The 27,354-nt window shown below is 55.5% G+C and overlaps 2 protein-coding genes, 1 long non-coding RNA gene and 1 pseudogene across 15 annotated transcripts; 3 read left to right on the top strand and 1 right to left on the bottom strand.

Moving 5' to 3' along the window:
* Nucleotides 1-68: 68 nt before the first annotated feature.
* On the bottom strand, nt 69-16,251 carry GIGYF1 (GRB10 interacting GYF protein 1). Of its 11 annotated transcripts, XM_028483550.2 has the most exons (26): nt 15,777-15,858; nt 12,255-12,388; nt 9,651-10,754; nt 9,295-9,405; nt 9,074-9,203; nt 8,876-8,971; nt 8,622-8,733; nt 8,401-8,509; nt 8,040-8,080; nt 7,652-7,822; nt 7,164-7,417; nt 6,925-7,033; nt 6,321-6,458; nt 6,010-6,110; nt 5,623-5,794; nt 5,339-5,505; nt 5,119-5,219; nt 4,919-5,035; nt 4,705-4,805; nt 4,491-4,573; nt 4,254-4,397; nt 3,949-4,176; nt 3,515-3,699; nt 3,259-3,419; nt 2,797-3,174; nt 69-2,707 (listed from the first exon to the last, which is right to left on the bottom strand). In XM_028483550.2, exons 4-26 carry the CDS (start codon nt 9,327-9,329, stop codon nt 2,655-2,657), a joined length of 3,186 nt encoding a protein of 1,061 aa, XP_028339351.1. In that variant the 5' UTR covers nt 9,330-9,405; nt 9,651-10,754; nt 12,255-12,388; nt 15,777-15,858; the 3' UTR covers nt 69-2,654. The 11 variants fall into 11 exon arrangements, 10 of the variants coding, with proteins under 10 accessions (XP_028339351.1, XP_054938204.1, XP_054938203.1 ...); XM_055082229.1 differs by lacking the exon at nt 12,255-12,388 and having other exon boundaries at nt 2,797-2,926; nt 3,011-3,174; nt 3,515-3,696; ... (2 more) ...; nt 9,295-9,802; nt 15,777-15,985; XM_055082228.1 differs by lacking the exon at nt 12,255-12,388 and having other exon boundaries at nt 2,797-2,926; nt 3,011-3,174; nt 5,119-5,234; ... (1 more) ...; nt 9,295-9,802; nt 15,777-15,984.
* Nucleotides 6,964-7,467, top strand: LOC114484808 (uncharacterized). The gene is made up of 3 exons (XR_003678137.2): nt 6,964-7,041; nt 7,160-7,289; nt 7,396-7,467. It is a non-coding gene; the product is annotated as an uncharacterized lncRNA (long non-coding RNA).
* On the top strand, nt 16,236-21,526 carry LOC102975168 (40S ribosomal protein SA-like; annotated as a pseudogene).
* Nucleotides 16,262-27,168, top strand: POP7 (POP7 homolog, ribonuclease P/MRP subunit). Of its 3 annotated transcripts, none has more exons than XM_028483560.2 (2): nt 16,262-16,324; nt 25,811-27,168. In XM_028483560.2, exon 2 carries the CDS (start codon nt 25,821-25,823, stop codon nt 26,241-26,243), a length of 423 nt encoding a protein of 140 aa, XP_028339361.1. In that variant the 5' UTR covers nt 16,262-16,324; nt 25,811-25,820; the 3' UTR covers nt 26,244-27,168. The 3 variants fall into 3 exon arrangements, with proteins under 3 accessions (XP_028339361.1, XP_028339360.1, XP_007110672.1); XM_028483559.2 differs by lacking the exon at nt 16,262-16,324 and adding an exon at nt 25,352-25,483; XM_007110610.3 differs by lacking the exon at nt 16,262-16,324 and adding an exon at nt 25,353-25,560 and having other exon boundaries at nt 25,811-26,881.
* Nucleotides 27,169-27,354: the final 186 nt, after the last annotated feature.

Raw genomic sequence — 27,354 nt, 5'->3', positions numbered from 1 at the left:
TACCCTTGCTTGTGTCTTCCTCGCTCTAGGTATCTGTCCCCAGCGGCAGAGCGGCTGGGGGGACGTGGGGCTCCAAGTAGTGGGGTGGGGACCACCACTCCCCCTCGGCCAGAAGCGGAGTCACCGGTGGGAGGACGTTCTCTGGCCCTCAGGTCACAGGTGTTCCACACACACAGCCCTCCCATTTCTAGGCTGGCCTGCTTAGGCTGGCCGACCACAGCCGCCCCCTGCCTGTGGCTCTTTCAGTTCCCAGCTCTTTTGAGCTGTGCCTCTCGTTCCCGACATCCCCTCACCCCAAGAAACAACTCAGACGCAGAAGGGGAGAACACACACCAAGTTTTATTGGGGGGAAGCGGAGTATTTACAGAGGCAGGTAGACGAGAAGGGAGTCACACAGGTCGGGGAGATGGTGGGTACAAGGCAGACAAGGATACAGAATGACCCCTGCACCCACCCTAACCCCAGGAAGGGCGGGGGAGCAGCCGGGGCCCAGGAAGACGGGCTGGGGAAGGACAGCAAGGGGCCTGAGTCCCTGGGCTGGGGGGCTCAGGGGCTTGTAAACATTGACCACTCTCAGAAGGGGATGGGGGTGGGAGAGGGCTCCCCCTACACTTCCTCACAGGGTTAAGGCCTCTCCAGGCTCAAGGGCCCCCTAAATTCAAAGTCTCTTTAGCTGGGGTGGGGGGGAGGGGAAGGAAGAGACGGGGAAGAGTGTCATCCCCCCTCCCCCTGCATTGGCTGCGGCAGGGGTGGGGGCAGTTACATTCAGTCACAACAGTACTCCCCCAACACCTCTAATGCCGCCAAATACTGGCTCGAGGAAAGGGGGAGCTGGGGGGCCAGCAGCAGCAAGACATTTCCCCCTGGCCCATCACCCCCTTATTGCTTTAGAGAGAATATTGTCTTTTCACGGACGCTAACACTGTTGAAACCAGGGAGAAGCAGGTGGAGGGGGCCCCTCCACCCCCGAGGCCAGCTTTATCCCCCAACACTGACCCAGTTGCCACTTTGGTGCAAAAAAAAAAAAAAAAAAAAGTAAAAAAAAAAAAAGTAAAAAAAAAAAAAAAACCTCTCTGGGGATAGATGGGGAAAGAAAACTGGGGCCACTCCCCATCTCCCCAGGGCAGGAAGAATAAATACATTCATGGAGGGGAGGCAGTGGCAGGATCTTGCCCTAATACTGCGCTCTGAGCAATGAGGTCCACGGGAGAAGTTAAATGAGAAATCCAGGATACAACAAACTTAAAAAAAAAAAAAAAAAAAAAAAAAAAAAAACCCAAATGGAGACAAACCCAGGTACGTGATTGGGAATAAGTTGGTGAAGGGCAGCCTACCCCCGACCCAGGAGAAACAGACACTCCCATTCTTGACACCCCACCCTACCCAACATTTAAAAACATGAGGGGAGCAGGGAGGGGAGAGGCCGCTTGCTCCTCTCCCATTTGGTCAATGGAGGGGTCAGGGCCGAGCTGGGTGGTCCGTATCCCACACAGCTGGCTGCAGGTGGGGGGGGGGGCTCCCTTCTAACAGCCCCACACTGCAACCCAAAGCCCCAAGTGGCCCACTCCCGTGGCCTCGTTGGCCCCTCGCCTACCCCCTTCACAGGAGGAACAACAGTCATTAAGTGGCGCCTCTCTCTCCAGCTCCTGGAGGAACTGCTCCGCCCCCACCTCTCTCGGTTGAGGCAGTGGGCGCAGCAGGGGCTCGTGGCCCAGAGAATACATTCATGTGGCAAGGCAGGGAGCTGGGACTTTCAGCTTCACACCCAGGCCGGCCCCCCGAATGGCAGCGGAGGGGGAAGCCCCTCACCAGGGCCAGAGTGGAAGTTCCGCCGGCCCGACAGCCAGATGAGGTTGGCACTGCCGGCCCTCTCCCATCCACCGTCAGCCGGCGCAGGGTGGCAGCCTGGGGCGCTGAGGCAGCCTGGCCCATTTGTGCAACTTTCCCCAGAAGCAGCAAAGCCAAGGGGCTACTTTGGCCCCCACCTCAGACGCCTCTGCCACAGTCACAGCAACAAGGGAGCCGTTCACAGCGGGTCCGGCCGGCGGGGCTGAGGGGGCCTCGCTGTGCAAACTGCTGGCACCCCAGCTTCCAGTTACCCCAGTGGCCCCGCCGTGTGGGGCAGGGAGGGTAAGTGTAGCCTCGGGGGCCAGGCAGGACAGGTCCGTGGGGCCCGTGTCCCCACTGCCCCAAAATAACAGTGTGTTTTTTCTTTCAGTCTCCTAACCGTTTTTTTTTTTGTTTTTCTTTTTTCTTAAAAAAAAAAAAAAAAAAAAAAAAAAGGAAAAGAAAATAACGAAATGAAAACCTCTGTGGATCTTCCACTGTCACTCCCCCTATCCCTAAAAGGGAAAGGGAGTGCTTAGAGTCTACTTCTTAACAATTCTTTTTTGTCTCTCCTAATGTACTCTTCAATGTTGTTTAAAATTAAAAACAAAAACAAAACAAAACAAAACAACCCTTCCCCCCAATCTGTAAAGTGCCTCGTGGTGGGTGAGTTAAGGTGCATCGTGTGGTTTGTAACAAGTGCCGGGGACCCTGCCCCTGCTTCCTCCTAGGCTCCTCGTGGGGAGCCTGCAGGCCGGGGACCCGGGGGTCCAAGCCGCTGCTGCTGCCCCTGGCCTATGGCCCGGGGTGCTGGTGGGACGGGCTGGTCAGTAGTCATCCACGCTCTCGATCTCACCAGAAGGTCCATGCAGGGAGTACCCTGAAGCCAGGGGAAGCTGGGTTTGAGCTCACCCAGCCGGGCTCCTGCCCGGTGCTGAGCAAGGAGCCTCCTCCCCACTCCAAACTCACCCAAGATGCTGGGGTCCGAGTGCAGCATCAGTGCCCGCCTCTTGGCCTTGCTGCCCTCCCCCGAGCCAAGTTTGGTGCTGTGGTTGGTCTGAAAGGCTGTCTGCAGAGAGCCACTGCTCAGCCAAGCCTCCTGCAAAGCAGCAGAGAGGGAGGGGGGGTCAGGGGAGCACTGGGCGCCCTCACCGCCTCTGGCCGGGGCTCTGTGAAACCTCACCTGCTGCCGCTGCCGCTGCTGGCTGGCCTTCTGCTTGGCCCTCCGCTCCAGGAATTGTTTGGCAAATTCTTTGGCTTCCAGCGTGTCCCCCAGGCAGGAACGGATATAGTCGTGGACGTCGTAGGGGGATTCCACCTCCTTGAGGATCGCTACAGCCATGGGCACTGCGGGGCAGATGGGGCTGTCAGGGCCCACCTGATGCGGGTCTGGAACCCCCAGCCTGGCCCCCCGGGGAGAGCCGCCTGTACCGTCCAGGCTGCCCGTGGCGCTCAGCGTGTGCAGCATCTGCTCACACCACCGGGTGAAGCCATCCTGGGGCCGGGGGATGCCCTGGAGCAGCTTCAGCAGCTTCTCTTCCTCCTCCGTCTTTTTGCGCACAGGCCGACCCGACAGGTGGCTGTACGAGTCACTGAGCGGGACGGAGGTGAATCGGAGACAGAGAGAGCAGTGAGCTCAGGGGTCTCGCATCCTTCCAGCCCCACCCCTGCAGGCCCCAGCGCCCACCTGAGAGAGGGGCTGCTGCGGCTGTTCTTCAGGCCCAGGCTGCGGGCCAGGCTCCCGCTGCTCTTGAGGGTGTCCTCCCAGAGCCCCGGGCCGCTGCTGCCCCCGCTCTTGTCGGGCCCGCCCCACAGCGGCCCAGCCTCAGATACCCACTGGTTCGGGGGGGCGGCGCCCAGGCCCCCGAGCTGCTACAGGAGGCAGTAAGTCAGGGTGGCCCAGGCCGGGACACACACACTCAAGAACGCTGAGTGGGAGGTTTGTTCAGGTGGCACGGGGGGTGGGTGAGGTGAGGTGAGGGCCTCGCGGAAGAGCGCGCCTCCAGGGTCACGTGGGGACCACCAGTGTGCCCCCCACCCCGGGTCACCCCAGGAGCTGACCGAAAGGAGTTCCCGAGGGCCGGGGTGCCAGCCAGCAGGGGCCACGCCCAGCCTGCTCACCACACGGTGGTTGGGAGCCTGGGCCCGCGAAGGCTCCCGAGGCGGGGGCTGCTTATGCATCTGCCGCTCGCCCTCCAGCTGCAGCTCCAGCAGCGTCTTCATGGACAGGCCCTGCTTGGCCAGGCCGGCCCACAGCGGGGGCGGGGAGCTGGGCGCAGGAGGCACGGGGACGGCAGCCACCGCCTGCTGCTGCTGGAGCAGCTTCAGCAGGAGCTCCTGCTGCCGCACCTGAGGCAGAGACGCGGTGAGGGCGGCGGGCTCCCCGCGCACGGCCGGGCAGGACGCGTGCTCGGCCGGGCCCCCACCTGCTTGCGCCGGAACAGCTCCTCTTCCTCCTGCCGCCGCTTCTGCTCCTCCTGCTGCTGCTGCTGGCGGCGCTTCTCCTCTCGGCGCTTGCGCTCCTCCTCCTCCCGCTTCGCCCTGAGCTCCACTTCTCTGCGCTCCTGGAACTGGAGCGGTCGAGATCAGACCTGACGTCAGGCCTTCCCTGCCGTGGCCCGGCCCCCGACACCCGAGGACCCCGGCCCCGGATGCCCACTCACTTTCTGCTGCAGCTGGAGTTGTTCTAGGATTGGACCCTGAGTCGAAGAGTTAATTGGTATGTCCCAAAGACTGGCCTCACCGCCTGCAGGGCGCAAAGGCAGCTGCAGGAGGGAGCTCAGGCCTCAGGGCACCCGCCCACCCGCAACCGTTGGGGACGGGGAGGGGACTTCAGGACTTAGGACGGGACGGGCGGGGCAGTGGCTGGCCACACACCTGACTGTGATGAGGCTGAGGTATGTATGTCCCAGAGGGGGCCCGAGTCTGGCACTGACAAGGACCGGTTCATCGTCGGGAGCAAGTTCTGGTCCCCCCCCCTGGGGAGCGAAGCACGGACACTCAGCCCCTAAAGCCATCTCCAGCCTTCACCCCACCCCCCGACCCGAGGGCTGCGCACGCGGCCAGAGCGAGGACGGAGCATCCCACACACCTGGGGGGCTTGAGAGCTTGGAGCTGCTGCAGGAACGCGGTGAGCTGCTGCTGCGGCGGCGGCGGCAGGTCCCCCAGAGCCGCCTTTTCCCGGAGCGCACACTGCGGGAGCGGGCGGCTGCCGAGAAGCGGGCGGGCATGAGGTGGGCCGGCCACAGGGCCAGCGCGGCCCTACTGATGAACCCTGCTAGGACCCCATACCTGCCGACCAGCTGCAGAAACTGCTGGTGCTGCAGCTGCTGGTACAAGGCGGCTGCCGCCAGCTCCTGCTGCTTCTTCAGCCGCTCCTGGTCCATGTTTCCCTGAGTGAGGGCCAGAGAGTTCCGGCGGCTCTGACCTTGGCTTGCTCTGCAGCACCCGCCGCCATCTGCCAGGCTCCCGCCTCCCGTCCCTGCTCTGTGCGAGGGGGGGGTATGCTCACCAGCAGTGGGGGTGGTGAGGGCCCAGGGGCAAAGGGCACACGACCCCACATCTTGATCACCTCACCCAACGGCTGGAAGCCCTCATCACAGCCCCGCTTCACAAGCAGGGCCATGGAGAAATAGCCCGCCTGGAACCACTCCGCCATCTCCTGTGTCGTGAAGGGGCCTGGGCCAAGGGAAGGGGGGCCGCGGTCAGAAAGTGCGCCAGAGGAGCCCTCAATGAGAACGGTGCTGTCCCCACGCCCCAGCAGCCCCTCCGGCACGCCCTGCTTCCCACAGGCACCTTGGATCTCCCCCTGTGGGTCCTTGTAGAACCACTTCCGGGCCGCGCCATGGCTGAGGGGGAGGGCGGTGGCAGCTGCAGAGTGGCGCAGGCCCTGGGCCTGGATGGCGGCTGTGAACTGCTCCTCCTCCAGGGAGCTGTCCTGCAGGGAGGCCACGAGCTTCTCCGCCTCCTGGGAACCCAGGGAGAGAGGGGAAGGCTCAACCGGCCAAGCCCAGCAACATCAGACAGGGCTGGGGCTAAGGTGGGGTGGGGTCAAGAGAGCAGGTCCTAACACAGCGGGACCGATGGGGAAAAGCCTGGAACCGGGGCAACAACAGACGGAATAAAGACTCTCTATCCCCCCAGAGGAGAGGATCCCCAGAGCCTTCTCAGGCCCCCTCACACCTGCTGCAGGTGCTTCAAGCCTTCATCATCTTCCAGATCTCCAGGTGGGCCAGGGGGTGAGCCCACCCCAGGACTCAGCTGCATTGCCCTCATATCGTCTCCTAGAAGGAGCAAAGAAGGGAAGGTGGAATGGGTGAGTCCAGAGAAGGGGACGAGACAGTCCCCCTTCTACCACCCTTATTCCAGAAAAGTCGGTGCTGACTCTGGCCCCCCCCCCAAACACTCCTTGCACCCCCTTCCCACAGGGAAGGGGAGCATCTTCCCCACCAGCCCCAGGCTCCAGGGAAAGGGTGGCCCTGCCCTCTGGCTACCTTCAGCTGCCGGCAGGTCTTTCTCCACAGCATCATCGCCTTCCCCGTTACCTCCCCAGAGTGGGCCCAAGGTGGGCAGTGGGGACGGGGAGCTGGACTTCTCCTCCTGAGGAGGCAGTGGGGTCAGTTCCTTCCCACCTGAAAGGGAAGGGTAATTACCAGAATTCGAAACCAAAGAGCCAAAAGGCCTTAAAAATGATTTAACACAAACCCTCCATTTGTGGCCAGAAGGGCCCCTGGGTATTGAGTCCACCCACGTATCTTCGGTCAACACGACTAAGGTTCGGTGAACTGACACCATAAACCCCACTTTGCGCTCTTCCTCTTTTGCCTCTTTGGTAACGGACATGCATCCATATCACCGTCCAGGACTGTACACACAATACCACTGGTTTAATACCGCATTCGACAGATTCGAGGGACTATGGAAGGTCATTTTGATTCTGCTTTGATTTTTATCTGACGGCCTTTCGGACACAGCCCTGCTGTTTCCAGGCTCCTCCCCACACTGTGTCGGCCCGGCACTGGCCTCCCTCCGTGCTGCCCGCGGACCCCGCTCGCTCGAGGCTGCAGGCGTCCTCCTTGCCCCACCGCGTAGGCTTACCCGCCTCAGGCCCCTCCTCGTCCAGCCCTTCGGAAGGCTCTTCCTCCTCTTCCTCCAGACCCTGGAAGTCGAGCTCCTGCTCCTCAGGAATGGGCTCCTTGGGGCCCTTCTGCACAGGTTAGGGGATATGACAGGGAGGTGAACGGCAGAGGAAAAAAAGGGTGGAGTGAGAGGAACCCCTCAGGGCAGGCTCCCACCAACCTCTAAGAAAAGTCTCCCCCTCGCCGCCTCGCAGATACCTTGAGAGGCAAGAAGGCCCCGGAAGCATCGAAGGTGCCCATTTCTTCATCCTCATCGTCCAGACACCACTCCGGGAGCCCATCCTTGTCGTCATCAAAGCCGTCAGGCCCTCGGCACCTCCGGAGGTGAGAGCTGCCCCCCCCACCCCTCCCCTCCTCTTCACCACACCCTCCTCGATCCCCTCGCAAATCAAATTCAAACTTGCGACGCCGGTCCCCATGTTCCCGCCAGCCAGCAGAGCGGGGGCCGCCATCTGGGCAGGAAAAGTCGGAGGAGGAGAATCGGTATCCCAGTCAAGCCAGAGGCCCCACTCTTCTGCCGCCCACCGGGACCCCCGGCCCGGAACAACCGGCACTTCCGGGACTGCATTCCCACCCGCCCCGCTCCAGAACTCTCTGCTCCCTCCGCCTGGCCGCAGGTGCCCACCCTCGCAGGAAGCTCTCGCCGCCCACCGCCCCCCACAGCGCCCACCTGGCCCCAATCTCACCAGGGCTAGCAGAGCGCCAGCGGTCGCCATCTCGCCGGGGTCCTGCCCCAAGTCTCCAGCTGCCCTCCTCCTCTTCCTCTTGCTCCTCTCGGAGAGAACGCCAGTTCTCGCTATCTGAGCGGGCATGCTCCTTCCTCGGGCCAGCCCCTCCCTCATCAAACCCGGATCGCGCTTGGGAGCAGGGGAAGACACAGTCAGCGGATGGCGGCCACGGTCCCTGCAAGACTCTTACTATACACCTTGCTGGGAAAGAGGAGCCCAGCTCCGGGCCCTCCTGCCCCTACCACCTCCCCCAGGAAACATCCCCCAACCGGGGCCACCCACTTCAGTCCTCCCCCACCTCTTAACGACCTCAGGGCCCGGCCACCACCCTCGCCACTCTCCATACCTCCATCCCTCCTGGCCGACTTCTCAAACCGCCTCTCGCTTCTGTGGGAGGGACAGGTGTGGGTCAGAGGACAGTACCGTCCCCGACCTGCAGGATCTCTGCTCACCTTGTCCATTCTGCCCTTAGAGGTGCGGGGGGGCTTGGAAGGAAGCCCAAGGGCATGCCCAGAGAATCGGAAGGAAAAGGGCAGGGTCACAGGGGGTCAGAGGGCACAGAGAGAGTTCTCTGACCGGGACTGATCTGGCGGGTCTCCGGGTGCCCTCTGATGACAAAGACCCAAGCCTCCCTCCATGAGACTCTGGGCCCTAACCCCGGGGCCCCTCTCTGCTCTGCCTCTATGCCACCTTCTCCCAGCCTGCACCTGTCATCCCAACTCTGGCTACGCTGGATCTCCCGGGGGTTTCGGCCAAAGGCCCCATCGCCTTCTTCAATGCTTCTTTGGTAAAAGCAACTGTCACCACGGCCGCGGCCTGGAGAAGAAAGGAGATGCGCGTGGGAAACCTGCCGGCTCACCCCTCCAAGTCCTCGAGACTGCGAATCCCACCGCTGCCCGCCCCAGAACACGCCATCACCCCCCGCTACCTCGGCTCCGCGTGCTGCCCCTGCCACGGGAGGCGCCACCTAGGGGGGGACCAGCCCCTTTCCCCATCAGCCTCAGCACAGCCACACTGTTCACTGACAGGGAGAAGTTTCTCTGAGGAGGGAGCCAGGGGTGGGAGTGAGGACCCAGGCGCCCGACCGCTCCCACCCCCTCCACAACCGCAACTCCACCGCCCGCCTTCCCCCCTCCAGCCCCCTCCACGGCGCGGACGCGGCAGCCGCCGGCAGGGCCCCACCTGCTCCTCCTCGGTCAGAGGCTCCAGCGCCAGGGGCTGCAGCGGCTCCTCCTGTAGCACCGCAGCAAACTCCTTGTCTCGCAGCTCATCAGGGACCTGTCAACCGGGGCAGGAGGTATCACATGCTCCTGGGCCCTCTCTACCGGCTAAGGCCACGCGCGGGCAACTGGGCCGCCCCCCGCCCCCGCCCCCCCCTACCTTGCTCTCCTTGACATAGAGGGCCAGCATCTCCTCTCGCCCGTAGCGATAGTCGGCCAGCTTGTATTTGGGCATGGCGGGGGATGGGGGTGGGGAGGCCACGCTGCCACCACTGGAAAGGGCCCTTAGCCTGCAGAAAGGGCACGAGAAGGAGAGAGACAGATCTGAGCAGCCCTGTCCTTCCCGGCTTCTCTACGCCACCCAAAGCACACCTGACTCACCACTCAGGCCCAAAGTTGAGGGTCTCTGCTGCCATTGTGGAGCCGGGCGTGTCCCAGAGGTCGAGGGGATGAGCGGGGGGGGGGGGTACCTGGTGTTCACTCTCCAAACACCTGTGGAGACGTGGGGGACACCGGGCCTTGGAGACAGCACACCCAGAGAGCCCGAGAGGATGAGGACTAGGTGGGTACAGTGAAGGGCTCTGTAAGGACTCGCCTAAGCCAGCCACGTGCCACTCACACCATGAGTTAACCAAAGAGTCACGGTGGAGGAAGGCCTCGGGGAGGGGAGGAAAGCAGGCAGCCGGAGCCCCTTCCAGCTTCTGCAGGGGGATGCCCTCCCTCTGGCCCAGACTCACCTGGCAGCCTTGCCCAGGGAAGCAGGCAGGGCAGGGGCCGGGCTCTCTCCAGGCAAGGGCCTGTGCTGGAGGGAACCGGGGTCCCCAGGCAACTGGATGTTGGTCTGACCAGAGCAGTGCCCGGGGAGGAGCCTTCACGTCTGGGAAAGATCCTTATTGAGGGGCGAAGAGAAGCAAGTGGGGTTAAATTAACAGTCAGACAGACCTCCCTGCCGCCAGCCCTCCGCCATCCTGCGTAACAAGAAGGCCCACAGCTGCCTGGAGGCTGCTGGTCACGGAGCGCAGGAGGCCCCGGCCGCCGCTCACCAGCCCCGAGCGGCCAGTTCACGCGGCAGAGCCCGGCGGAGGCGCTGGCGCTGTGGCAGAGAACGCCAGGCACCTCCCGACAGCTCAACACTCTCGCCAAGTGGCCCAGCGTTCGGTAAGGGGTGCCTGGGGTACACGAGGATGTTTAGGACAAAGACAAAACACACACACGAACAAGCAAAAAACCCACTGGAGTCCCAAATGTTCTAGAGAGAGAAAAGGCCAGTTATGAAGAGGGTTAGAAGTTTATCTGGGAGCAAAATTTCCTCTCCCCTGAAAACACTCAGGTCTGGCCGCTTGGCAGCTAGAATCCAGAGACCCAGTCTGGGGAGAGACCCAGTACAAGGGGAGCGGGGGCTATTCCAGAGCCCGGGCTGGGGTGCGCTGAAGGCCGCGGCCAGCCACTCCAGCCAGCGTGCCCAGGGCTCACTCACCAGACCGGAGTCAACACCGAGGCCCGGTCCCTGGGATCGGGAAGAGCCCGATCGTAAGGACAGAGAGCCAAGAAGGGAACGACGTTACCGTGATACAAGCTAGGACTAAGGCTCCCTCACCACAAAGCAGGAATAAGGTCAGAGTTACTGAGGCTGACAGAAGCGGTTGTGGTGGCAGCAGCGACCCGTCCCTCTAAGGAACAGCGGAGGCGGCTCTCAGGAGGCGGCGCATCCCTGGTGGTTCCAAGCAGAGGGTGGGAGGGCAGGGTCTGAGGGAGCCGTGCAAGGGCTACCCTCACTGGCTGGGGTGGAGGCTGGACCGGAGCACCTCCACAGTTCCCATCGGCTCCAAGACTCCACAACTCTGGGAAGGAAGGAGGAAGAAGGGTTTCCACCAAAGGGGCCAGGGGAAAGCGGCTCTCCTCCACAGCTGCAGCCCAGAACACGAGGCAAACTCCACGACAGACACGGGACCCACTCCCAGAATCCCAGCATCCTAGGGTGAAATGCAGCTCGTGAGACCATCCAGAGCAGGGCTGACCTCCCCCAGCACGGGCGTCTCTTCTACAACAGCCTCAGCTGGCCATTTCTGGAGCTGGAGCACACCACAGGCCACCCCAGAAGAGCCCCATCCTAGACGGATGGGACAAAGAGTCCTGCGAGCATGGAAAGCTGCTGCGAGGTGAGAGGACAGGCCTGTTGAAAAGCTCTTCCCGTCACTGAATTCGAGTAGGCCTCCCAGAACAGCCGAGTCTGGTTAGTTCTGTCTGTGCTACGACCCTTATATAATTTGGCCAACGAATGACTCTTGAAAACATCAGCTAAATAAAACATACCAGTCGTGGAAGAACAAATATTGGATGATTCCTCTCACGTGAGATTACCAGGGGAGTCAAATTCAGAGGAACAGAGTAGAACAGTGGGTGCCAGGGCTGGGGGGGCAAGGAGAGTGGGGAGTTGTTTAACGGGGACAGTTTCAGCTGAAATGGGGCAGATGAAAAAGTTCTGGGGGTGAGGTGGATGGCTGCACAACAATGTGATGAATGTATTTAACGCTGCAGAATTGTATCCTTAAAAATAGCTAGGGTGGGGGCTTCCCTGGTGACGCAGTGGTTAAGAACCCGCCTGCCAATGCAGGGGACACGGGTTCAAGCCCTGGTCCGGGAAGATCCCACAGGCTGCAGAGCAACTAAGCCCGTGAGCCACAACTACTGAGCCTGTGCTCTAGAGCCCGCGAGCCACAACTACTGAGGCCGCACGCCGCAACTACTGAAGCCCGCGTGCCTAGAGCCCGTGCTCCGCAACGAGAAGCCACCACAATGAGAAGCCCGCGCACCACAACGAAGAGTAGCCCCCGCTCGCTGCAACTAGAGAAAGCCCGCGCGCAGCAACGAAGACCCAATGCAGCCAAAATCAAATAAAAATCATTTTTGAAAAATAGCTAAAATGGTATATGTTATATTTGACCATTTTTAAAAGGTTTGTGGGGGGACTTCCCTGGCAGTCCAGTGGTTAGGACTCTATGCTTCCAATGCAGGGGGTGCAGGTTCGATCCCTGGTCAGGGAACTAGGATCCCACATGCCGCGTGGTGCGGCCAAAAAAAAATAATAATAAAATAAACATGACTGGCCAAAAAAAAAAAGGCTTAGGGGGAAAAGAAGACATTTGGGGATAGCTATCACATACTAAGTCTTCGTCACTCCAAGAAAAACACCTCACTTCCTTCAAACAAACTCAGGAAAGGCTGTTCTGAGCCTCTTCCAGGCCACCCCAGAAGAGCCCCATCCTAGACGGATGGGACAAAGAGTCCTGCGAGCATGGAAAGCTGCTGCGGGGTGAGAGGACAGAAAGGGGACAACTCACCCTCCCACCCCTCCAGGGAGTGGCAAAGGCGGCTGGCTGCCAGGCGCTTCCCACTTCAGCCGTCACCCTTCTGTCCCGGTTGTAAGGAGCTAACTGAGAAAAAACGCTGGCTCCAGGCGTGAGAAGCAGGGAAACTGCGGAGGCGAGTGAGAGAGAGAGAGAGAGAGAGAGAGAGAGAGAGAGAGAGAGAGAGAGACAGAGAGACAGAGAGACAGAGAGAGGCAATCAGGCGAGAGGAAGTGGAGGAGCGGCCGGTGAGAAAGGTCAAGCATCTAGGCGGGCCCAGCCAGGGGAGGCCTGGGTCCCAGAAGCCGGTGGCTGCCTGGCCCTTCGCCTGCGAGCAGCACACACGCGCCCCACCGTTTCTAGCTCCAAACAGGCGTGCGTCTTTCCCACGTGCTTCGTCAAAGCCACCACTTCTCAACTGGGGGCAACTCTGCTCCCCAGGACACATCCGGCAATATCGGGGGACATTTGTGGTCGGTGTGACTGGGAAATGCTACAGGCATCCAGTGAGCTGAGGCCAGGGCTGCTGCTAAACATCCTACGCTGCACAGGGCAGCCCTCACCGCAGAGTCATCTGGGCCCAGATTATCAACAGGGGCACAGTTAAGAAACCCACCTGTGTGCCGCAGACAGAGGTAATCATGCCTGTTGTCCGCTTATTGGGAAGAATGTAAGACAAGAGAAACCAAATTTACTCCAAATTTACTCCTGCCTCTGAAGAGCAAGGAAATCATTCCCTAATTACACTGTCCATGAAAGAAATCTGCAATCCTGCCAGGAGGGAAATCCTCAGGAAAAGAATAGATTAAACAAAATTGTTCTAAGTCTATCACAAACTTTGAAAGCCCAGCATTTGGATCCCCTTCCAGTGAAGGAAAGAGCAGGAGGTGGCAGGCAGCGGACGGAGACAGCATCCCTCCCTGGCTACTTGACCTAAGGGTGTTGTGCTTAGGCCCCACCTCTCAGCATCTGTCTGCCTCATCTATCCACACCCCGCCCCCTTCTCCTTCTCAAGCCTCAGCATACCCTCACTCCCCGAGCACCTGAATTACTGCTCTTAAAAGACTGCCCCCTGCCGGAGTCCAAGGGAGAGGACACACACTGGTCCTGGGTGCTCACGACAGGCTTGAGGGAACACGAGAGGAGCCTATTCTCTGGGGTTCAGAACTCACAGGAGAAGGAAAAAATCCAGAGAATAGGCAGTCCCAGTACACACTAAGTTAAGAACGTTATTTCCTCATTCCATCACAGCGAAAATTAGCCCCAATCCAGAGCAATGTGCTTTGGCACAGGAAGGTACCACTATTAACAGAAGTACAATACCAAATTCCCCAACATTTGAGCAACCACCCAGCCCCAAGCCTGTTGGAGGTGACTCCACCCTTCCTCAGGATGGAAAGATTCTCCATGCGGGGTAGGAGAACTCTTGAGGCTTAAAAAGAGGTGCAAGCCCATGTTCCTCCCGGCTGGTCAGTTTTCCCAGCTCTGCCCTCTGAGCCATCATAACAACGCCCCGCGGCATGTCTAGTAGTTAACAGTTTTCTAAACACTTCCACACTTTACCTCATTTGATCCCTTCTGCCCATTTGTCCAGTCTTGGGCTCCAGGCAGAGAAAACAAGGAAGGAAGGCTGCAGCTGCCCTGATACGAGACGCTGACGTCTCTGACACCCTACCTGAGACTGGAGAAGGGGCACATGTGCAGCAAGAGCCACCCCAAACTCACAAGCACACTTTGTGAGTTTTAAACCATTTTTAATTTCTCGTTAGAATTTTTAAAATCCTTCCCATAGGGACTTCCCCGCCTGTCCAGTGGTTAAGACTTCACCTTCCAATGCAGGGGCTGTGGGTTCGATCCTTGGTTGGGGAGCTAAGATCCCACATACCTCGCGGCCAAAAAACCAAAACATAAAAAAAACCACAGAAGTAATACTGTAACAAATTCAATAAAGACTTGAAAAACGGTCCACATCAAAAAACAAAACACAACAAAAAAACCTTAAAAAAAAATCCTTCCCGTAGCCACCTCTCACCTCCTCTGCTCTAAAGTGGGGCTTTTTTTTTTTTTTTTTCCTATCCCAAACTCCAACTACAGATGTAAAAGCCAGGGCAAACTGGGGTCCTTTAATCCATCAAACCACAGACAACACTGACACATCCGCTGGCTGAGAAAGACAGGCCAGGAGTCTAAGAACAGAACTCACTTGACTGTAATCACCACGTGGGACCCCTCGAGGTCCCTGGTCCCCGCCATGGCAGCCACACAAAGTCCAGATCTGTTCCATCCCTGCCCAATGACACACTAGAACTACCATCTAGGAAATAAAACTGAGGCTGGGGTGAGGGTGGGTGGCCTGGGACTGCACAGGGAACGGTACCGATGAAGGACCAGAGAGCAAACTCCCACACAGTGAGAAGCTAAGGGGACCAGCCTGTTGGTACCCAAGGTGTTTCAGTTGCAAAGCCAAGGGGCGGGGGCCAGATTGCAACCGCGTGTCAGCTCTCGGGCTGCAGAAAGGCTCTGGAGGCAGATCTCTGGAAAAGCAGCAATGAGAAGCAAGAGGGGAGTGAGACTGGGGTGGGTGGAAGAAAGAGCCGGCCAACAAGTACGGGTTGAGCATCTATCCCCGGGGCTAGGCCCGGCCCTATGATGGACCAGACCTGTACGCTCACTGGGAATTCTAGTAATGGCTGGGTAAGACGTGCGAGATGAGGGTCTTTTTAAAGTTAACTTGGAAAAAAAAAAAAAAAAAAGGCAAAGTGTGAGGGGCCGTGACTGGGGAGCTGCTGCATCAGGGGAGATGGGCTGGGAAGGGCCCAGCCTGGCGACAGGACAGACTAAGGTGTTTCACACGGCAGGGCAACCGGGAGGAAGACCCCAATGACCAAGCACTAATGTCGCTCGCTGAAAGGAAATTTAGGCGAAGACCCAAGCGAAGTGCTGTGGTTAAGAGGAGAGGTTTCCACGTTAGCCAAAAGTCACGGAAAGCTTGGACTTTAAGACCCGCCGGGCCCAGTTCAGGCCGATAAGAAACCGGAGGCGCGTTGGTGGATATCTCCGGGGAGAACCGGGCATCAGGGTCCCGGGCCCCCGGGCGGAGGATGAGGGCGGGGGTAGGTGGGGGGCCTGGGCCGGGCTTCCAAGGGCCGGAGAGCTACCGTTAGGAGCGCGGGGGTGGGAAGGAGGCGGGCCGGCCCGGGAGGACAGCGTGCCCTTCAGGGAGGGGGCGCCAGGTGCGGGGGCGCGGGCGGCCGCCCCCGGGAGGGAGCCGGCCTCCCTCCGGGCGGCGCGGGGGCCCGGCCCGCGCCGGGGGAGGGTCAGGCGGGGAGGGCCGGAGGGCGGGCACACCGGGCGTCGGGGGCGGCGGCCTCGGGAGGAGACGGGGGAGGGTCCGTGCCGGCGGCCCGCGCTCCCGCTTTGGCTCTCGCAGGCTCGGCGCGGCCGCCTCGGCGTCGGGGGCGGGCCTGGCCCGGGCCCGGCCGCGGGCCGGGGTCCGCGGGGCCGCCGGGCGCTTACCGCGGCGGGCGGGCGGCACGAGGCTCCGGTCCCGGGGCGTTGGCGACGCGCGGCGGGCCGGGGGGCGGCGACGGCGGGGGAGGGGGCGCTGGCGCTCCCGCGGCGGCCGCTCCTCTCTGTTTGTGTTTGTAGCAAGATGGCTGCCCGCCTCGCACCACGTGACGCGGACGCGGGGCCGCGGGGCCGCCCCCTCCGCCCCCGCCGCGGCCGCCGCCACCGCCACTGCCCCCCTTTGCTGCTCCGGCCCGCTCCGACCCGCACGGCCAAGCGCGCTCCTAGTGTGCCCGGCGGGCGCGGCCCGGATGCCCGCCGCCCCCGACACCCCCCCCCCGGCACGTGACCCGGGAGCCCGGTGCCTCACGTGACACAGCCTGCTGAGGGCCGGGGGGGGGTGAGGGTGTCCCCGGGGTGCTCCCCGGCTGCCCCCCCGCACGTGATGCGCGACCATCGCGACTAAGGCCGCCGCTAGCGGCATCGCCCGCCTCCCGGACGGTCGGCTTCCTCCGGGAAGCCCGCCTGGATTGAAGGAGACCACGTACAACCCAGAGGTGTGTTCATCAGACATCCCCGGGGTATATGAAATAAACGAGGAACCTAATGGTTTAGAAACAGTCCGAGCCAGCACTGGCTGGTGAGACCTGGAGTTTCTATCTGGCTCCGCCACCGACTAGCCCCCTGGACATCGGGGGCGAAGGAGTTGACGTTGTCGGGCCTCAGTTTCTGTTTTATAGTAAGGTATTGATGCTCTGCTCCGCCCCATCCCTGGCCCCCATTCCACTCCCTTCCGGAGTGCTGAAAGAATTAAAATAGGTGAGTGTGAAAGCCTTCGGAAAGAGAGAAACTACTATGCAAATGTGAGAAGTAGATTGACACCGCCTTTGTTTAAAAAGGAGGTTTTCAAGAATGACTTTTCCGATTCCCTGAACTTTCTGGATGAAAAAGTCTTGTGTGTGTTTTCACCGTTTTCTTTGGAAGTTACGCCAGAATGTATACTCTACTTCCCAGCTTCCTAAAACAGCCGTTACCAAAAACAATATAATCCTCAGGACAGGGAAGGGTAAATTCAGACTTGGAACTTGAGTCCTCTGTGTTTCGCCAAAACGGAGCGCCGACCTCCGGAGCTACCAGGAAGGCCCTTTGTTCTTGCACGGAGCACACCCCAGGTTTCTGTGCACTTACAGTTTTCGTGTCCGCTTTTTTTAGTTCCCTTGTCTTTCTTGCAGTCAGGATTCCTGCCTCAGAGTTGTCAGTGAAGCTACTTGTTCACAGGCTGGAAAAGGCAATTGTTTAAAGCGAGGGCTTACGTGCTGGTTCCATCCCATACTGACCGTGGCCTTGGGCAACTTTACTCATCTCTGAGTCTCTGGATTGTATGGTAAAGCACTTAACACAGTGCTTGGTATAGGGCAGGCCCTCCACAAATGTTAGCTAGTGGGGCCTTCTGGGTCCACAATATTCACATTGTTAACTGTATGAAATTGTATCAACAGAATCCAATCTCCAATCAAGTTCTTCTAGAACAAAGTTCTCAAGTTTATGACAGCTGTTTTTTTCTTACTCCAAAGCTTTTGTTGTTGCTTTTTTTCCCCCCACTTTCCTAGTTTGTGTCCTACCCTCTGAATAAGGTCTTAGCCTTTTGGCCTGTTTTAATGATTAATTAGCAAATGTGAGATTGTAAATTATGGTGGAGAAATGGTACAGGGGAAAAAGGGGGGAAATCCCTGTGAAGGGGAAGCAGTCAGGGACAGTGGTGGCCTGTGCTGAGCAGGAAGGAAGGGCAGGATTTGGGTAGATTTCAGAAAAGTGAGCGTCAGCTTTAGAATAGTGACAAGCCAGGCTGATGGGAGAAGAGGACCTGGATTGCTAGTTGGATGAGAAGTGAAGTGAAACTTAAGTTGAGGGCTTCGAATGCTATCATGAAAATGTTTTTGATTGGACAGTAGTACCTACCTACCTATCAGATGCTTTGTGTCAGGGAGAGCACACTGGACTCCAAGGTAGAAGATTGGAGTGACTGATCTATCACCCTGGGTTTCCTGTATACTAGCTTGTGATCCTGGCCAAGTAATCTCCCCCAGCCGTAAAGTGAGAATGCGTTTGCTGCTGATGACACTGTGGAAATTGAATTGTATAAGCACCCTCTTTGAGAAAGGAAACAAATGAGAACTGTGAATCTCCCGTACAAAATTAAAGAAAAAAATTTGAATGAAGAAAATCACTTGGACCTAAGATATTTTTGTTTATTTAGGTTTATTCAAGACTATGCTGTAAAATGTCTTGGTCTGTGTTATTTTAAATTTGGAAGCTTTTGAACTAAACAAAGAGATGTGGTTAGATGATTTATCGAGATGAAAGGGAAGTCTCAAGTAAGAGTAAACAGCCAAACTCTCTGCCTTTTTTTCTAATGGCAGATTCCCCTGCAGAGTTTTCCTTCCATGAAATGCAAAATGGTAAGGACCATCTTAGTGTCAAATCAGGGTATTACAATGCCTCGCTTCACCCACCTAAATTGCGAACCTTTATCTGTATGTCAAAGTTTGGAAAACATTTTAAATATCATGAAAAGACACACAGCCTGAGTAATGGAGTGATAGCTCATCAACTGTGCTTATTGTTAATTATCAGACAGAATGGGCCTTACAATTAATTTATTGCATTCAGAATTACTTTCCTCCGTGAGCTAAGTTCTTTGGTCAATCAAGTGTAAATGCTTGTCAAGTCACCAATGCAAAATCACCACATTGCTAAATCCACTGGTTTGTTACCTTATGTGGCCTATCAGCATATGACACAGCTGGTCACTACCTCCTCCAAGAAATGCTTTCTTCACCTGGCCTCCAGATCACCACATCTCTTGGTTTTCCTCCTACCTCATCAGCTGCTCCTTCTGAATCCTTTGCTGGTTCCCTCCTACTTCCCTATCTCCCAGGGCTCAGACCTTCCAGGCCTCTCCATTGTAACAGGAGGGACTGCACAGGATCTGAGCCCAACTGCTAGACATTACTGCCTCACCTTAGCCATTGCGTCCTTTGGAAGACCTTGCATCCCCCCAAGGTCATATTGGCTGTACCTCCTCGAGGGTCCACTGAACCCTATACACGCTCCATGCTGAGCAGTGGTCACACTGTCTTGCTCATCTTGTTTGCCTTCCACAGTAAACTCTGAGCTGCTCAGCACAGTATTGTTCTAGGATGTATCTAGTCTTCCAGCAGCCTAATGGGTCTCCTTGATCCAGCTTTTATTGCTGAGTAGTATTCCATGGTATGGATGTACCACACTTTAACCAGTCACCCATTGAAAGACACATGGGTTGTTTCCTGTCTGGGGCTTTTACAAACACTGCTATTACAAAAACTGCTATGGACATTTGTGTACGAGTTTGTAAATTCCCATGTGTGCTCTTGCTGGGTCATATGGTGAGTGTATGTTTAATTTTAGAAGAAACTGCCAAACTATGTGGCTGGACCATTGAAACTTTCCACAAACAGTGTATGAGAGATCCAATTTCTCTGCATTCTCCTAAACACTTAGTATTGTCAAAATTTTTAATTTTAGACATGCTAATAGGTGGGTAGTGGCATCTCATCATGGTTTTAATTGCATTTCCATAATGGCTGTGTTGAACATCTTATGTGCTTGTTTGTCATCCTTATACCCTCTTTGCTAAAGAACCCTCTGTTCAAGACTTTTGCCCATTTTCTGATTGTTTTTTTTGTTTGTTTGTTTTCGGTTTTTTTTGGCTGCGCCGGGTCTTAGTTGCAGCACTCGGGATCTTCGTTGTGGCATGCGGGATCTTTCAGTTGGAGCATGCGAACTCTTAGTTGCAGCATGTGGGATCTAGTTCCCTGACCAGGGATGGGACCCGGGCCCACGGCATTGGGAGCACGGAGTCTTAGCCTCTGGACCACCAGGGAAGTCCGTAACTGAGTTGTTTTCTAACGCTTGAATTTAGAGAGTTCTTTATCTATTCTGGATACAAGTCCGTTGTTGGATATGTGATTTGCAGGTATTTTCTCCCAGTCTGTGGCTGGGTGGTCTTTCACAGAGTAAAAGTTTTTAATTTTGATGAAGTACAATTTATCAATTTTTTTCTTTTTTTTTTAAAGCATATATTACTTTTCACATATTTATTTATTTATTTATGGCTGCTTTGGGTCTTCGTTGCTGTGCATGGGCTTTCTCCAGTTGCGGCGAATGGGGGCCACTCTTCGCTGCGGTGCGTGAGCCTCTCACTGCAGTGGCCTCTCATGCTGTGGAGCACGGGCTCCAGGCACGCAGGCCCCAGTAGTTGTGGCACGTGGGCTCAGCAGCTGTGGCTCACAGGCTCTAGAGCGCAGGCTCAGCAGCCGTGGCACACGGGCTCAGCTGGTCCACGGCATGCGGGATCCCCCGGGACCAGGGCTCGAACCCATGTCCCCTGCACTAGCAGGTGGACTCCCAACCACTGCACCACCAGGGAAGTCCCCAGTTTTTTTCTTTAATGGATCGTGCCTTTGGAGTTGTATCTAAGAACTCTTTACCTGACCCTATGTCATGAAGACTTTTTTTTCCTATATTTCTTCTAAAAGTTTTATAATTTTCCGTTTTATGTTTAGATCTACCATCCATTTTGTGTTAATTTTTTGCATAGGGCTGAGGTTCAGTTCTTTGCCTTTTTATTCAGTTGTTTTAGCACCACTTGCTGAAAAGACTCATTCTTTCCCCATTCAGCTGCTTTTGCACCTTTGCCAAAAATCAGCTGGCTGGCTTTTCCGCGCCAGCCAGACAGGTGTCCATACGGCGTTGTTCTGGATTCCCATTGTAACTTAAAGGGAAACTTTCACAATTTCCAGAGCCCTTGATGTCCTGCGAAAGAAGGAGGAGGATGTCCTCAAATTCCCTGCAGCAGGAACCCACTTAGGTGGCACCAACCTTGACTTCCAAATGGAACAGTACAACTACAAAAGGAAAAGTGAAGACATCTACATCATAAATCTGAAGAGAACCTGGGAGAAGCTTCTGTTGGCAGCTCATGCCACTGTTGCCATTGAAAACCCAGCTGACGTCAGTGTCATATCCTCCAGGAATACCGACCAGCGAGCTGGGCTGAAGTTTGCTGCTGCCACTGGAGCCACGCCTGTTGCTGGCCGCTTCACTCCTGGAACCTTCACTAACCAGATCCAGGCAGCCTTCCGGGAGCCAAGACTTCCGATGGTTACTGATCCCAGGGCTGACCACCTGCCTCTCCCAGAGGCCTCTTACGTTAACCTGTCTGCCATTGCTCTGTGTAACGCAGACTCTCCTCTGCGATAATGTGGACATCGCCATCCCATGCAACAACAAGGGAGCTCCCTCAGTGGGTCTGATGTGGTGGATGCTTGCCCGGGGAGTTCTGCACATGCGTGGCACCATCTCCCGCGAACACCCATGGGAGGTCACGCCTGGTCTCTACGTCTACAGAGATTCTGAAGAAATTTAAAAGGATGAGCAGGCAGCAGCTGAGAAGGCTGTGACCAAGGAGGAATTTCAGGGTGAATGGACCGCTCCAGCTCCTGAGTTCACTGCTACTCAGCAGGAGGTGGCGGACGGGTCCGAAGGTGTGCAGGTGCCCTCTGTGCCTGTTCAGCAGCTCCCCACTGAAGACTGGAGTGCACAGCCTGCCACTGAACACTGGTCTGCAGCTCCAACTGCTCGGGCCGCTGAGTGGCTAGGAACAAGCGCTGAGTGGTCTTAAGCAGTTCTTCCACAAACTCTTAAAATGGAAATAGGTTGACGGAAAATAAAGTTTCTTAAAAAAAAAAAAAAAAATCAGCTGGCTTTACTTGTGTGAATCTACTTCTAGGTTCTCTATTCCATTTTATTGATTTTTGTGTCTGTCCCTTGGCAGATGTCACACTGTCTTGAGATTGTGTTTACACAGTAAGTCTTAAAGTCAGGTGGTGTGATTCCAACTTTTTGTTTTTCAAAATTGCTTTAACTTCTCTTGCCTTGCCATATAAATTTTACAAGAAACTTATTTACATCTACAAAACTTCTTGCTGGGATTTTCATAGGAATTGCATTAAATTTGGAGAGAATTGACATCTATACTATGTTGAATATTCCAATACATGGACATGGTATATCTCTCCATTAATTTAGATCTTTGATTAGCATTTTGTAGTTTTAAGCAGAGTTTGTACATGTTTTGTTACATTTATACTTATTTTTCGCTCCCCCTCCTTTCCTCTTCCCCCTTCCCCTCTCTCTCGGGAGTGATTGTAAATGATTTTAAATTTTGGTTTCCAGTTGTTTGTTGCCAGTATATAGAAATACAATTGATTTTTTTTTAACTTTTTTTTTTTGGCTGCCTTGGGTCTTCGTTGCTAAGCACGGGCTTTCTCTAGTTGCAGCGCGTGGGGGCTACTCTTCGTTGTGGTGCATGGGCTTCTCATTGCGGTGGCTTCTCCTGTTGCAGAGCACGGGCTCTAGGCGTGCAGGCTTCAGTAGTTGTGGCTCGCGGGCTCTAGAGCGCAGGCTCAATAGTTGTGGCGCACGGCGTTAGTTGCTCCGTGGCATGTGGGATCTTTCCGGACCAGGGCTCGAACCTGTGTCTCCTGCCTTGGCGGGCGGATTCTTAACCACTGCGCCACTAGAGAAGCCCTACAATTGATTTTTGTATGTTAATCTTGTATCCTGCAAAGTTGCTAATAAGCTAATTTATTAATTATATGGTTTTTTTGTAGATTCCTTGGGACTTCTTATGTATATACAATCATGTCATCTGCAAATAGAGAGTTTTTTTTCTTCCTTTACAATCTTTTCTTTGCCTTATTGCACTGGCTGGGACTTCCAACAATGAGAGTGGTGAGAGATGACATCCTTCCCTTGTTCTTGATTCTAAGAGAAAGGTGTCCAGTCTTATACCATTAACTATGATGGGAAGCTGTAGTTTTCTTGTAGATGCTCTTTACCAAGTTGAGGAAGTTCCTTCCATTATCTTTTTGCTAAGAGCTCTTATAAATGGGTACTAAATTATGTTAAGTGGTTTTTCTGTATCAATTGACATGATCATATGTATTTTTTTCTTTAACTTGTTAATATGGTAGATAATACTGATTGGTTTTCTTATACTGAAGCAGCCCTGCATCTTTGGAATAAACTCTGCTTGGTTGTGGTATATCATTCATTTTATATACTGCTGGATTCAGTTTGCTAACATTTTGTTGAAGATTTTTGTGTTGTTCATGAGAGGTATCCATCTGTGATTTTTCTTCTTTTGTATTATCTTTGTCTGGTTTTGACCTCATAAAATTAATTAGGAAATGTAGCTTCCTCTTCTGTTTTCTGGAAGAGATTGTGTAGAATTTGTGTTACTTCCTTTTCTTTTTTCTTTTTTGGTAGAATTCACCAGTAAAACCGTGTGGGCCTAGATATTTCTTGTTCTAAAGTTTGTTTTTATTTTTTAACTATGAATTTAATTACCTTAATAGTTACAGAGTTATTCAGATGATCCATTTCATCTTGGGTTAGTTTGGTAGTTTGTTTTCTAGGAGCTGGTCCATTTTACCTAAGCTGTGGAATTTATGTGTGTAGAGTTGTTTGTGTGGTTCTCCAAGTATAATTTAATGTTTATGGGATCTTTAGTGCTATCCCCTCTTTCATTTCTGATAATCATAATTTGAGTCTTCTTTTTCTTGTTCTCTCTTTTTTGTCAGTCTTGCTAGAGGTCAATTTTATTGACTTTTTCAAAGAACCAGCTTCTGGTTTGAGTTTCTTTGTTTTTCTGTGTTCAGTTTCATTGATATTTGCTCTTTATTATTTCCTCCCATCTTCTCCCTTTGGCTTTACTTTTTCTAGTTCCTTGAGGTGGAAGCTTAGGTTACGCTTCCATTCTTTTAAAAATACTGTTCAGTGTTTCCAGAATACTCCTTGCTTCCCTGAAGAATTCCTGTTTGTCCATCAAAACTCTGTTCAGGGGGCTTCCCTGGTGGCGCAGTGGTTGAGAGTCCGCCTGCCGATGCGGGAGACACGGGTTCGTGCCCCGGTCCGGGAGGATCCCACATGCCGCGGAGCGGCTGGGCCCGTGAGCCATGGCCGTTGGGCCTGCGCGTCCGGAGCCTGTGCTCCGCAATGGGAGAGGCCACAGCAGTGAGAGGCCCACGTACCGCAAAAAAAAACCAAAAAACAAAAAAAACACAACTCTCTTCAGATGTCATTTCTGAGATGGAGTAAGGTTGTAGCCAGCATTTCCTCTTCAACCCCAAATAACCCCCCAAACTTGTAAGAATCTGAAGCTAAAAGAACCACAGGATTTAAGTGGTGCTGGGAGAGAAGTTCTCAGGAGCCTGGCCTTTTTCCAACCTCCAGTCAAATGGGGTCAGACTCTACCCCAGGCAACTAGAGAGAGGTGGGGGTGGGGGTGGTTGTGCATTAAAATGCCAGCTCAGGGACTTCCCTGGTGGTCCACTGGTTAAGACTCCTCGCTCCCAATGCAGGGCACCCGGGTTCCATCCCCGGTCAGGGAACTAGATCCCACATGCTGCAACTAAGAGCCCGCATGCCACAACTAAGACCCAGCACGGCCAAATAAATAAATTTTTTTTAATTAAAAAAAAAAGCTAACTCACGTGTAGGCTTATGGTTTGTAAGGTTATATTGGGTTTTGCAACTCAGTAGCAAGACAGGAATTCTCATCCCCATTTGAGTGATGAGGGAACTGAGGTCCTCACCGCCGGTCTAACTCATTTTCAAATGGAACTCTACAGAAGCTAAACCAATCTGGGCAGAAAACCCCTTCCCACTGGCCTTGGGGAGCCAACCCCCAGGTGTTGCCCTGCACTTTCCCGCCAGGGGGCGCACGTCCGTACTCCCAGTTGGCGGGCAGTGACCGAAGAGCTGGTGGCGGGTGGGGGTGGTGGAGGGGTGCGAGTGGGTCAGGGGGCCCCAGGGGAGCTGTGAAGGCTGGGCCTGCGGCTCATAGCTCGCGTCCCCAGGGGCTGGCCTGGGAGGTCAGCCCTGCCAGACGCAGGGAAGAAGGACGGGTCCCCGTGAACTGCAGAGGAGTCCCGGAGAGCTGTCCTCCGCCAAGGGCCGGGCCTCACCACTCGTTACCCGCCCTCGGTCTTTGGGCAACAGGAACCTTGGGCGGGAGGTCAGTTCTGCCAACTCTGCCACACCTCCTCTGACCCGAGGAACTGCGATGGACGCGAGAGTGCAGACTTGACTTCAGACCCCTTCGCGATCACGTTCTATGGAACTCGCCGCCCTCCCTGCTATCTTTGGAAGACCCTTACCCCCAAATCCTCCAGGCCCCTACAATAGCCTCCTCTCCTCCCTTCTCCCCTTCGGGACACCTCCGCGGACCGGGGACTCGGATTGGCCCAGGAAAGCTGACCTCCCTTTCCCAGATCCTCCCCAGCTCCGACTTGGTACACGCCTCCCGCCTCTGCGCCCCGCCTGGGAGGCGTACACGTGGTAGATCCCATCACCCCCGGAAGCCTCGCGTTACTCAAACACATCGCGCGGTTTTGCGAGCTCTCAGGAAAGGGGCGGGAGAACGGAGGCCAGGAAGGCGATTCGTGGATCCCGCGGGCTTGGCTGCAGGGGACGAGCGCGCGTGCGCACTCGGCACCCTTTTCAGGAGCTAGGCGCCGGCTGGGTTCTAGCGCTCGAGCGTTCCGGCGGCGTTCACCTTCTCTTCCCTCTTGGGGCCTGGGGGTCGCGGGCAGCGCCCTCTATTCCGGCCGGTCGGCGCAACGCTTGAGTGCCCTGGCAGGGGAGCGGGCCGCGGCGCGTGGAGAGCACTGTGGACCGGAGAGATTAGGCGCGGAAGAGCTGGGGAAAGGGGGCGGTGGAGGGGCCTGGAGGTTGGGGGCGATGTGTTGAATGAGTAGGAACTGGGGGTGGGGGAGATGCGGGAGCTTGAGGCGAGTGGAAGGGGACTGAGAGTGGAAGGGAATAGAAGCGTCGAGTGCGCTTTCTTCCGGCTTCACCCTTTGGGCAGGAAACGGGGTGGGAAAGGAAGCGTTGGTCGCTCGTCACCCCTGGCTGATCTCGTCTCTTCCTCGTGCCAGGGCATACAGCATGGCCGAAAACCGAGAGCCCCGCGGAGCCGTCGAGGCTGAGCTGGACCCGGTGGAGTACACCCTGCGGAAGCGTCTCCCCCACCGCCTGCCCCGGAGGCCCAATGACATTTATGTCAACATGAAGACGGACTTTAAAGCCCAGCTGGCCCGCTGCCAGAAACTGCTGGATGGAGGGGCTCGGGGTCAGAACGCATGCAGTGAGATCTACATCCACGGCTTGGGCCTGGCCATCAACCGCGCCATCAACATTGCCCTACAGCTGCAGGCTGGCAGCTTCGGGTCCTTGCAGGTGGCTGCCAATACCTCCACCGTGGAGCTTGTCGATGAACTGGAACCAGAGATTGATACGCGAGAGCCGCTGACCCGGATCCGCAACAACTCGGCTATCCACATCCGCGTCTTCAGGGTCACACCCAAGTGATTGAGATGAGGCTGGCCCACCTTATCCACCCACCCCCGTACAGCTAGGCTCAGATGTGGCTGTTTCGTGTACCGAGTACTGTCATGGACCTTCTACCAGAGCCATGTAGGGAAAAGCCTGTCCCCTCGCAGCCCAGAGGACTCTGAATTGAGAGGGCGAATACTGTCTTTTGTTGGGCCCAAGTAGTGGGGCTTCCGGAATCTTTGTGGTCTGTAACCGTTGTCGTATACAATAAAAAGTATCAAGTTGTGTTGGTGCCTGGCCACCCCGCTGCACTGCCTCTCCCCTGTGTAAATTCTGGAAAGGAGAGTCGGAAAGAACTTTACAAGGACTTAGATACAGTAGGGGAACCCCAGTGTTTCCTGCCTTCACAGAAAGAGCATAAATTGTACTACGGACACTGCAACCTGAAACAAACTTTAGTACAGTGCAGAAGGCTGACAATTCCAATGTTTGCTTTAAAATATTTCATCCTCACAGAAGAAGGCAGGGAAGATAAATTATATACTCCCACCCGCTGGAGTGCAGCTGGGGTGTAGTTGTATGCTAGGAAAGCATCAGGTTCTCTGCTGGCGGATCCCCGGCACAGGAAGGGTGAGGGTTTAAGGGTGAAGAAGGCAAACAAAGGTGGGGGCCTCCTTTGTATCAGCCTGTGGTAGGGACTGAGACACTGCTTCATTTGATTCCTGGCCCGTGGGGCCCAAATTGTTCTAAACAGCTACGGTCCAGAGCCCTTCAGACCCTTGTGGCTGGGCTGTTCTAAGCAGGGAAGGATAGCCTTCCCTTTGAATTACTGGGCACACAGGTCATAAGTACTTTTTTGTTTGGATATTTGTAGGAGGATCTGATTTTTCATGTTTATCAAACAAGTCACCTAAAGCAATTTTTATCAGAGTGGGTGGTGACCCATATGTGGGTCTTGAAATCAATTTACTGGGTCAAAGCCTTTTAAAAAGCAAGTAAAAAAAGTACAACTTCAATGATAATATTTTGTTGATACTGTTTCAGTTATAGATGTATATGTGCTAGTTATGACATCAGTTTTTCGTTTTTTTGGTTTTTTTTTGCGGTACGCGGGCCTCTCACTGCTGCGGCCTCTCCCGTTGCGGAG

The sequence above is a fragment of the Physeter macrocephalus genome, unplaced genomic scaffold, assembly GCF_002837175.3.
Source record: "Physeter macrocephalus isolate SW-GA unplaced genomic scaffold, ASM283717v5 random_46, whole genome shotgun sequence".
NCBI lineage: Eukaryota > Metazoa > Chordata > Mammalia > Artiodactyla > Physeteridae > Physeter > Physeter macrocephalus.
Note: the sequence above shows the minus strand (reverse complement) of the source record. Positions and strands in the feature narration are given on the sequence as shown.